Source organism: Malania oleifera, chromosome 1 (assembly GCF_029873635.1).
Source record: "Malania oleifera isolate guangnan ecotype guangnan chromosome 1, ASM2987363v1, whole genome shotgun sequence".
Taxonomy (NCBI): domain Eukaryota; kingdom Viridiplantae; phylum Streptophyta; class Magnoliopsida; order Santalales; family Ximeniaceae; genus Malania; species Malania oleifera.
This window is the reverse complement of record NC_080417.1, coordinates 136,527,780-136,540,110: the sequence shown is the minus strand read 5'-3', so window position 1 is coordinate 136,540,110 and position 12,331 is coordinate 136,527,780. Positions and strand designations below refer to the sequence as shown.

General features: G+C 39.0%; 1 protein-coding gene across 1 annotated transcript in view; it reads right to left on the bottom strand.

The window, feature by feature from the left end:
* LOC131146223 (plant intracellular Ras-group-related LRR protein 6) overlaps positions 1-12,331 on the bottom strand; it is a 62,204-nt gene that overhangs the window by 7,868 nt on the left and 42,005 nt on the right. The window contains exons 16-18 of the mRNA XM_058095661.1: positions 12,109-12,213; positions 11,830-11,954; positions 11,633-11,729 (exon numbers count right to left, since the gene is read on the bottom strand). Of these exons, the coding sequence (XP_057951644.1) occupies positions 11,633-11,729; positions 11,830-11,954; positions 12,109-12,213 (327 nt within the window). The remainder of the gene's footprint in view (positions 1-11,632; positions 11,730-11,829; positions 11,955-12,108; positions 12,214-12,331) is intronic.

The following is a 12,331-nucleotide window of genomic DNA, read 5'->3' as shown; positions in this document are numbered from 1 at the left end:
GTGGCAGGTTACGTGCAAATGCTCCTTCAAAAGGGGCAGCAAGGACAGGAAAGCTATGTGAGTGGCAGCAAGGGTTCATTCCTCTGCTGACCTAAGTTGCTGCTTGCTAGCGGCAGGAGGGGCTTCTGACAATGTTGGTATTGTTGAATGACCACAGCGAAGTGCGTTGGATAGCAGAGAGAGCGAAAGTTGGCAGCTGGTTCTTGGTTTGGCACTTCTTCATGTAAGGCAAGAGTGTTGCCACTCGAACTTCGTATTCTTCAAAGCAACTTCGGCATCTCCTTAGCTTGACCTCACACCAGCAACAAGGAGGAAGGCCATAGAATGGCATGGTTCAAATTTGGTGAGGTCAAACTTTATCTTTGTTGAATTTGGGATAATGATGAACAGGGTCATCTTTCTTCAACTGGAGATCGCAGCTGGACGTTAGGGCTCAATTTTGCAATGACTACATCTCTCTCTCTCTCTCTCTCTTCCTTTTTTCCTTCTGCTTCTGCTGCAGCAACACTCTTTTTTTTCTCAAACTGTTGCAAATAAAAAGGGTTGAGTGGAGACTAAGGAAAGGGCTGGGGTGGTCGGTGGTAATCTGGTGGCAGAGACAGTGGATGCAAGGAAACTTAAGTTTTCAAAACACTGTCAGCCGTGTCAGATCAGAGTTTGCTCTGGTGCCACTTGAAGCTGGACCAACATCCAACAACTTTATTTATCAAAGCAAGTCTGAATAAAACCAATACACATGGGCCTTTTTATAGGCTTACAATACTCGGATAATAAGGAAGCCTAAGTAAACTAAAACACTAATTTCCTAAAGAATTGTTCCCTAGAATCTTTTTTTGATCAGTAAAGAAAAACTCATTAAAGTGTATCAAGGGAATGCCACACCAAGTACAGTAACAAAAGGAAATCACCCACACTGCAGGGTGTCCAAAAAATCAAGAATTATAAGTGTCAAACAAAAACAGCCCAGAATCCCACCTTGTTACAGCCACGATCCACCAGTTCTTAGTAACAGGTTTTAGCATCACCAATACTTCAAAAGCTCTTTTTCTTTCCCTCCATCAACAAAATAATGGCTAGGGGAATGAGAGATAAAGTTTTCCTCCTATCCTTACCAGAACCAATACCTTTCCATGCCCATAACTCTTCTTTCACTGTTCTGCCAGTAACCTACTGCTGCCTGATCATAGAAGAGGCCAAGTTTCAAAAGTTGCTGGTAGAGCAGTGCAAGAGTATGTGATCAGCAGATTCAGCATTATACAAACACATGCACCTATTAACAAGGGATAGCCCCCTTTTCTGCAGGTTCTCAAGGGCAAGAAACTTCCCCAGGGTTGCCTCCCAAGCAAAGAAAAGCTGCCTTGCGGGGGTGGTTGTTTTCCAGATGGTTTTCTAGGGAAAGTTATTGAAGGTTTCCATCAAGGGGGGTGAGACACCAATAATAAGATCTGACAGTGAATCTACCATCTTTATCCAAGCTTCATTTTGGGTCATTAACGAGCGATACAGAAATTTGCACAAGCTGCTGTAAAAATCTATAAGGTGGTCAAATTCCCAAACTGAGACATTTCTTAACAAGGGAATGTTCCAAAAAATCCTTTGAATAGTAATTTGAAAAAGGTGCATACTAATTAGAGCATCCTTATCGCAAGCTAAACTGAAAATGGATGGGAATTTCGAACTGAGAAGAGATTGGCCACACAAAATATCGTGCCAAAAGAAATGCTACTCATTCTCTGTAACGACCCCAAAAATAATATGCATGGAAGGGGTAAAAAAAAATTAATAATAATAATAATTAAATAATTAAATTAATTAATTAATTAATTAATTAATATTAATAATTAATTAAATAATATAATATAATATAATATAATAATATTATAATATATAAGTATAACATTAGGAAGAGCTTCCTGATTGAAATGGGAATTTGAGAATGGCAATTCAAATGCCTCCCCCTATGGTCGTACATATCCCTCTCTCTCTCTCCTCACCATCTCTCTCTCACTCTCTCTCTTCGATTTCTCCCTAGTATTCAACCAAATTGACGATCAGACACCACCACGAGGTCTCGGCTTCGATCCTTAGCAAGTTAATCGGAGCAGATTTTAGGTTTGGGCTTCTTAGACACCACTTCAAGACCAAGGTAAGGGTAATAGATTATATCAATTATTTTCAAAATTAACCGATTAAATTGTAGTATTTGATTAAATTAGATTTTTGGAAATATTTTGGAATTAAGTAAACTGCAGGGATTTGATTAAATTAGATTTTTGAAAATATTTTGGAATTAAGTAAAATTGCGGGGATTCAATTAAATTAGATTTTTGGGAATATTTTGGAATTAAGTAAAACTGTAGGGATTTGATTAAATTAGATTTTTGGGAATATTTTGGAATTAAGTAAATTGCAGGGATTTGATTAAATTAGATTTTTGGAAATATTTTGGAATTAAGTAAATTGTAGGGATTTGATCAAATTAGATTTTTCGGATTATTTTGGAATTAAGTTAAACAGTAGGGAATTGATTATATCAGAATTTTTGGGATATAATGGAATTAAATTTACAATGGAATTAAATTAATAGGTGAATAAAATATATTTTTCCTATGTAGTTGTATATTATAATTTATTACTCAAACTGTGTGGCATGAGTATGATTATTTTTATTGTATAAATCAGCAACAACAACAACAACAACAACAACAAAACCAAGCCTTAGTCCCACTAAGTGGGGTCGGCTATATGAATCCTTCTCCGCCAATTTATGCGATCATAGACCATTTCTTTTGATAGATTCAAAGACATTAAATCCTTACCCACTATCTCCTCCCAAGTTATTTTAGGTCTACCCCTACCCCTTCTACTGCCCCCCACAGTAACTAAGTCACTCTTCCTCACAGGTGCACTATAAGGCCTACGTTGCAAGTGTCCATACCATCTGAGTCGTCCTTGCCTTATCTTATCTTCTATAGGAGCTACACCTAACTTACCACGAATATGTTCATTCCTTAATTTATCTTTTAATGTTATACCACTCATCCATCTAAGCATCCTCATCTCGGCAACTTTTACTTTTTGGATATTATGTTTCTTCGTCGCCCAACATTCTGATCCATATAGCATAGCTGGTCTTATAGATGTCCTATAAAACTTCCATTTCAATTTTAAGGGTATTCTACGATCACATAGAACACTTGAAGAACTTCTCCATTTTACCCAACCTGCTTTAACTCTATGCATTACATCATCTTCAATTTCTACTTCAGCTTGCATAATAGATCCAAGGTATCGAAATCTACAAGTACTATTTATTTCTTCATCATCAAGTTTAACTTTGTCTCCAATATTCCTCCTATCATTACTAAAATTACATTTCATATATTCTGTTTTATTTCTACTTATCTTAAAGCCTCTAGATTCCAAAGCTTCTCTCCATAATTCTAACTCAGCCTCTACTCCATCCCTAGTTTCGTCAATTAATACAATATCATCTGCAAACAACATACACCATGGAACCTCCTTTTGAATACTCTTAGTCAATTGGTCCATCACTAAAGCAAAAAGATAAGGACTCAAAGCAGATCCTTGATGTACACCTATGGTAATTGGAAATTCTCTAGTTTCTCCATCTATAGTCTTTATACTAGTCATTACTCCATCGTACATATCCTTAATGACATCGGTATACCTACAACATACACCCTTTTTTTCTAAAACCCACCATAAAACTTCCCTAGGTATCCTATCATATGCTTTCTCAAGGTCAATAAATATCATATGCAAGTCCCTCTTCTTTTCCCTAAACTTTTCCATTAATCTTCTTAAAAGATAAATAGCTTTTGTGGTAGATCTCCCAGGCATAAAACCAAATTGATTTTCTCAGATCTTCGTTTCTAACTTAATCTTTGTTCAACTACTCTTTCCCATAGTTTCATCGTATGACTCATAAGTTTAATTCCACGATAGTTATTACAATTTTGAATATCTCCTTTATTTTTGTATATAGGTATTAAAGTGCTTTTCCTCCATTCATCTGGCATTTTCTTAGTTTTTACAATTGTATTAAATAAATTAGTTAACCATATAATTCCGTTATCACCCAAGCATTTCCAAACTTCAATTGGGATGTTATCTGGTCCCATAGCTTTCCCATTTTTCATCTTTTTTAGTGCAAACTTAACTTCATTAACTCTAATGTTGCGAATAGATCTCATATTTTTAGTCTTTTCCATTTGACAATTCTAAATTTAAGCCTTCTATTTGGTTTTCATTAAACAACTTACTAAAGTAACTTCACCATCTTTCTTTAATATCTTCGTCCTTAACCAAGACAATATCATCCTCACTTTTTATACATTTTACATTTCCTAAGTCCTTGTTCTTCCTTTCTCTAGCTTTAGCAAGTTTAAATATATCTCTTTCCCCTTCTTTTGTACCTAATCTATCATACAAACTATTAAATGATCTATATTTAGCTTCACTAATGGCCCTTTTTGCATTTTTTCTTGCCTCCTTATATTTTTCAAAGTTATCGTTGTTTCTACATTTTTGCCACGTTTTATACCAAATTCTTTTTGTCTTTATGATTTTTTGTACATCTTTATCCCACCACCAACTTTCTTTGCTATTTGAGAATCTTCCCCTTGATTCACCTAAAATCTCATTTGCTATCTTTTTAATAGAGTTAGCTAATCTATTCCAAAGAGTATTTGAATCTATCCCACCCTCTAAGGTCCAATCCCCATCTTTGATCATTTTATCTTTAAATTTTATTATATTTTCTCCTTTTAGGTTCCACCATCTAGTTCTCCTACACTGGTTTATTTTATCCTTTTTCTTCCATTTTTTAATGCATATATCTAACACTAAGACTCTATGTTGTGTGGTTAGACTTTCACCTGGAATAACTTTACAATCCTTGCATGATACACGATCTACCCTCCTAGTTAAAAAAAAATCTATTTGACTTCTATTTTGTCCACTTTTAAAGGTTATTAAGTGTTCTTCTCTCTTCTTAAAGCAAGTATTCATTATACTAAAATCATATGACATAGCAAAGTCTAAGATCATCTCCCCAGACTCATTTTTGTCTCCATATCCATATCCTCTATGTATCCTTTCATAATTTTTATTATCTCTTCCAACGTGTCCATTCAGATCTCCTCCTATAAATATTTTCTCAGTCCCTAGTATGCCTTGTATAATACTATCCATATCTTCCCAAAATTGTCTCTTAAGATTTTCTGCTAAGCCAACTTGAGGAGCATAAGCACTAATGATATTTATTATCTCTTGTCCTAATACCATTTTGATTTTTATAATTCTATCCCTTACTCTAATTACATCCACAACGCTATCTTTTAAGTTTTTATCTATAATAATGCCTACTCCATTCTCATATTTTTCTTTTCCAGTGTACCAAAGCTTAAAACCTGATTTATCGATTTCTCTAGTTTTCTCCCCCACCCACTTAGTTTCTTGAAGGCAAATTATATTAATTCTTCTTCTAATCATTGTATCCACAATTTCCATGCTTTTACCCGTAAGTGTCCCTATATTCCAAGTTGCTAAATCAGCACGTTAGATTAAATCAGCACGTTAGATTATTTTCTAAATAAACAAAATGGGTACGATTTGGCAATGATTTTCAGGAAATGTGGTAAAAATTATGAAATTATGATATGATTATATATATATGGTTGTGTGCCGATGATAAACGGCTGTGTGCCGAATATGACATAATGGTCTTATGAAAATTATGAAATGACAGGTTTTGTTCTTGTTTGTGAAAATGATGATTAATAATTTTGTGTTGAGAAAAATGAGTTCCTACTGATGTCGTTGGAGAGTGTCACGGTCCGCCTTTTTCACACCGTTGTGAAGGGCCGTGCGGCGCTAGCTAAAGCACTCTTGCTTAACTAGCCAGCCTTTTGTTTACCAACATTCATCCACGGAACACTTTCATTAACATTCAATCAGATAGCAGCGGAAATTATAATCAATTCATGAAAGCCGTGGCAACCAAGCAGTAAATATTGAAGCAAACGTAATTCATTAACAAATCCTCCGTTGACATGTTGTACTTAGCGAGGGAGGCAAGTAGGCTAAGCACGTTGACAATTGCTAGTGAGTTTTACAATGATTGATGAACACTCACCCTCCCCTAAAGAGCTTTCTAGGCCATTCTCACTCTAGCACTAGGAAACATCAAAGTGACCGAGGAGTCATACTGCCTTATTTGGCTTACAATGAAAGAAATACTAGAAAATAACCCTACACTAGTATTTACATGATGGAGACCCATCCCAAACACACGAGATAAGCGGTCATAGGCAAGCATAATGCCCTGAACAAGCTTAGCCCGTGACATTCTCCCCCACTTATGCGGTCGACGTCCTCGTAGACTTTTGGCGGTAGGTACACTTCAAATTTGTCCACGAACAGTTGAATATCTTCCGCAGAAATCCAGCTGATTTCTTTGTCATCAAGGCGCTTCCACTTCACTAGGAACTTCTGCCGCTTCTTCCTTGAGGATATGAACTTTCTGCCTGCACGGATCTCTTCAACATCATGTCTGTCAGGTGGTACTGTCTTCAACTCTGCGCTGTTTGACTGACTTCTGCTCAGGTCATTGGTGTTGGCGTTGAATGGCTTGAGGCAATTGACATGAAATTGCGGTTTTCTCTGTTGATCTGCCCACTTCTTCATCTGCTTAGAAGCTTTCTCCAGATAGACTTGGGCAAAGTCTGCATTCTGTCTCCCTCCACTGGTGAAGATGTATGCCTTAAGACTCTTTCGTCTGTACGGCTCGCCCACTGTGTGAGGTAACAGCGGCAGCTGGCCTGTAACAAGCGCAAAAGGACTCTTGTTGGTTGTTGAGCGCCTTTGGGCATTGCCACAGAATGGAGCCACATCAAGTAGTTGCACGCCATTCTTCTGGTTGTCATTGACAAAATGGCACAAGTACTCATCTAGCAGCTCTCTGAATCTCTTCATCTGTTCGTCTGTCTGTCGATGATAACTCGAAGAGATGTCAAGGTGTGACCTGAATATCCTGAAAAATTCTGTTAAGAAGTTGTCAGTGAACATTAAATCTTGGTCACAAATAATAACTTGGGGAAAACCCCAATGTTTCACAACAGTCACAAGGAACAATTGTGTCGTCCCCTCTGCCGAACAGTACTTTGGTGCGGCCATGAAAGTACCATACTTCTTCCGCTCCCCCTTGTCTTGTTGGCAAGTGAGACAAGTTTTGGTATAATTAACCACATCATCCCGCGTGTGCGGCCAATAATACCTTCCCAGTAGTCCTGTCATTGGAGTCATTCTCCGCGAATACCCCTTAACGAACTTCCTGCAGTAACTAGTAAGGCCAAGAAAGGAACGCAACTCCTTCACTGTTGTGGGGATCTTCCGTTCTTGAACCATCCTTACCTTCTCCATACCCCTCCAGATACGACCTTGTTCAACGACTTGACCAAGGAATTTGTTGCTCCACCGAGCGAAAGAGAAATTCTCCTTCTTTACATTCAGACTGTTTCCCTTCAGCCTGTCGAACACCTTCCGTAGATGCTCTTCATGTTTCCTCTGAAACGACACCGATACTCCCAACGGTGTTTTGGAAGGGCGAACACATCCCGCTTCCACTTCATCAAGCTGTTTCCCCAACTCTACTATCTCTCTACGCGCAATCCGACATGGCCTTTTAGCAGGTGGTTTCACTCCTGATAACAACTTGATCTCTTGCTCCACAGTCCGTCGTGAAGGCAAATTGTGAGGCAGCTTATCCGGCAACACCTCCTTATCCTCATCCAACACCGCTTGGATGGGCGTAGGCTCCAGCTCTTGGCCTACTTCTTTGTCTACCACCACCGTGGCTAGACGTGTCTGCTCACCCTGACCCAATCCTTCATTGAGTTGTATGGCTGAAAGGGACTTCCCTTCGTCTCCTTTCGTTGCAACGACTTGCACCATGCACGAGTGATCTCCCATCAGACACAGGGAACCAGCCGAAGGCATCAGCACTGCCCTCGTCCCCATTAGGAACTCCGTTCCTAGAATGACTGGATAGTCATCCAATGGCACCACTGTGAAATTCGCATGACCTTCCCACTGTCCAAGCTTTATAGCCACTTGCTTGGCTACTCCCAGAGTAGGCTGGGCTACAGAGTTAACTGCTTTCACGCGTCCTGTATCCTTCTCTAAGGATAAGTTGAGTCTTCCTGCTTCCAACTGCGAAACAAAATTATGAGTAGCTCCCGTATCCACCATAGCGCGAGTACTCTTCCCATTTATCCTCAAGTCCACAAACATTAACCCTTTTGCTCGTGTAACTTTCGATATTTTGGCCTGCTTTTCCAATGCGTTCACTAACCGCACTGAACCCACCCTCGGGGCTTCATCCTCTTCCCCATCGTCTTCCACTGCCTGTTCTACAATGGAAGCCTGTAAGGCATTAAGTGATGCTTTGTGAGGGCACTCAAAAACTCTATGAGGACCCCGACACAAGAAACACTCAATTTTACTCTTCCCCTTTCCATTGGGTGTGTTGAATCCTCGAGACGACGAAGCTTCCTGTGAGGTTGATGAATTAGGGTCGGCTCCCCCACTCTTGGGTTTGCCATTCTTGAAAGACTTTCCACCGTTTCCCTCTCCGCCAAACCGTTTGGACGAAGTGGTCTCATCACCAGCGTAGTCTGTCAAGCGTTCTGCAGCCGCTTGTGCAGTTGACAAGTCTTGAATCCTTTGTCTATGAAGTTCAGTTCTTGCCCACGGTTTCATCCCCTCTAGAAAATAGAACAACTTGTCCTTCTCCGACATATCCCGAATATCCAACATTAAAGCAGAAAATTGTTTCACATAGTCACTGATTGAACCCGTATGCTTGAGATCTCTCAGTTTTCTCCTTGCATTATACTCAACGTTCTCAGGAAAGAATTGGGCCTTGAGCTCTCTCCTCAAGTCTGCCCAACTATCAATCACACAGTTTCCATTTTCAATTTCTCTGTACTTGGTACGCCACCACAGTTTGGCATCACCAACCAAGTACATGGTCGCAGTATCCACCTTTGCCTGTTCTGAGGCCATCCTCACAACGCGAAAGTACTGCTCCACATCAAACAAGAAGTTCTCTAACTCCTTGGCATCTCGGGCACCCCCATACGTCCTGGGTTCTGGCACCTTGGTTTTGCTAACTCCCGGAGTGTTGGAGTTCCCCATAGCAAGAACCATCACATTTACCTTTGCATCCAGATCTGCCATCCGGGCTTGCAAAGTTTCCACAGTGTGGCGAAAGTCCTCTGACATGTCGCCTATCAAACCTGCTTGATGTTTTTGTGATCCCCTCACTTCATCAACAAGTTCTCTCATCTGGGCCACCTCCGCGGCCATAGTGTTGGTTGACTCTTCAACCTGTGCTTCCAGCACGCTGATCCTCTCAGCATTGTTTGGTGCCATGGTCACTTACCAAAGCTTTCCAAACCCAACAACGAAGGCAAACGAATTCACGTAGCAACTCAACCTTGGGCTCTCACCAAGTGTCACCGACTTGGGCTCTGATACCAAATGTCACGGTCCGCCTTTTTCACACCGTTGTGAAGGGCCGTGCGGCGCTAGCTAAAGCACTCTTGCTTAACTAGCCAGCCTTTTGTTTACCAACATTCATCCACGGAACACTTTCATTAACATTCAATCAGATAGCAGCGGAAATTATAATCAATTCATGAAAGTCGTGGCAACCAAGCAGTAAATATTGAAGCAAACGTAATTCATTAACAAATCCTCCGTTGACATGTTGTACTTAGCGAGGGAGGCAAGTAGGCTAAGCACGTTGACAATTGCTAGTGAGTTTTACAATGATTGATGAACACTCACCCTCCCCTAAAGAGCTTTCTAGGCCATTCTCACTCTAGCACTACGAAACATCAAAGTGACCGAGGAGTCATACTGCCTTATTTGGCTTACAATGAAAGAAATACTAGAAAATAACCCTACACTAGTATTTACATGATGGAGACCCATCCCAAACACACGAGATAAGCGGTCATAGGCAAGCATAATGCCCTGAACAAGCTTAGCCCGTGACAGAGAGGTATGCTCAGTATGGAAATTATGTTATGAAGTTCCTACTGATGTAATTGGGAGGCATGCTCAGTATGAAAATTATGTTGTAAAGTTCCTACTGATACCGTTGGGGAGGTATGCTCATTATAGAAATTATGTTGAGTTCCTACTGTTGTCGTTGGGGAGGTATGCTCAGTATGGAAATTATGTTCTAAAGTTCCTACTGATGTCGTTGGGGAGGCATCTCAGTATGGAAATTATATTATGAAATTCCTACTGATGCCGTTGGGGAGATATGCTCAGTATGGAAAATAAGTATGTGTTGAGAATTGAAATTATGTAATCTATTGTATGGGGTAAAATACTAATATGTGGATTTACGTAAACATGGCTATTTATTGAATTGAAGCTTGTTTTGAGAAGGAAATATGTATTTTCAAATATATTTATGTGTGAGTACAGTATTATATGGTTTATCAGTTAAAGTTATTTATTTACAGGATATGCTTATGATACACTAAAACTCGTCTGCCACATACTGATAATAATGTATTCCATCTTACTGAGAGGTGTCTCACTCTCACCCCAATAATTTCAACATTTCAGGAAATACGAGAAATCAAGTCTAGCGTGCTCTGGGGCGAGACCTAGATATTTTTTGTTAAAAGTAAGTGCATGTGAGTATCAGTATGTATATAGTGATGTTTTGTACACCATGGGTTGTAATTATGTTTATAGGGAGATATTTATGTGATGATTGATGGTATTAGAACTCTAATATTGTATCTGGGATAATATGTGTATGATTCCGCTGCATGGTAGATATATGTGATGAACAGGTCAGTCGGGTACCCACTTAGGGTTCAGGATATTATGGCATGGTATCAAAGTTTAATATGTGGGAAAATATATATATATATATATATATATCAGAATTTTCAGGTCGTCACATTCTCTACTTGAAAACTAATAAAGGGAGAAAAAACTACCCCAACGTTTCCTAATGAATTTTCAAACTTCAACCCCACAAGCTCCTCTCCCAACTCTAGTGGTCCAACCATCGAACATACTTTGAAGCAATGATTCCCCTCTAAAAGTGGTCCTTTTCCTTCATGAATCTCCAATACCCTAGAATTTTGCTTCCATAATAATAATACCACAGAATCTTAAAAGAATTCCCTCAAATCTCAAGGACATTACCTTAATAAATTAATCTAAATAAAGAAAATGAAAATAAATAAAAATTACAAAATAAAAATTGTCTTGTTTGCATGCGTTATCAGAAATTAGCTAGGATTTTTTGTTTATTTACTCAAAGAGGACTGCTTGGAAAATGGAAGTTTTAGAATATAGTTAATCACACATAAATGCATTCTTGTCCTTGTAATAGCATGCAAACCACCATCAACAAGAATGAGTCATTGATCAAGCTTAGTTTAGATCAGTGTTAAATAATAGAGAGAGAACAAAATCAACGAACTCTAAGTTGGCAATTTCAACTGCTGCTAAATGCAAGTTTCAATTTCAAATACTAAATGCAGGTGCTGTAACCGAAAAATTATGTTACCTCTGGAATCAATTGGAGGGAATTTTGACTCAAGTCAAGAATCTGCAGCTTCTGCAAGCTCAGTATGTCTGATGGAACTTCATGAAGCTGCATTCGTCTGTTAGTCAAAAGAGAAACATAAGAATAGAACAGATTTTGGAGATGTTATATGAATCAACCTTGCATGCACACTCAAGCTGATATTCCAGCTGACAGACCTGAGATAAAGCTCCTGCAACTGCGGTAAGCTTGAGAAGGCTGGATGTCCTGGTAATGAAGCAGCATTTCCGCTTAGATCAAGAATCTGGAGCTTGGAGACAGCTTGAAAGCCATCTGGTGGAATCTATGTCAAGCAAACAGATTATGTTTGGAAAATACTACTTGTAAGAGCTTGGATCAAAATCATTAAAAGCTGTGAATTGACCTAAACACAGCCTTACCTTGATCGGCATTTAACTGAAATGGCAAAACATAATATAAAAATCAAGCCTGATTACCTGTTTGAGTGGATTGTAGTCAAGCTTCAAACATGTAAGATTTGAAAGAGACTCTAAAATTGCACCTGGCCACTCTTTAATCTTGTTCCTGGATAAAATCAAAGCCTGCACAATTGGGTAAGTGTTGAGGTGCAACTGACTGATAAAAAAGAGTCCTTCAAAAGACAAGAATGCCAGGAGATAATTAATCCATCAATGATAAAATATTAGATTAGCAGTTAAC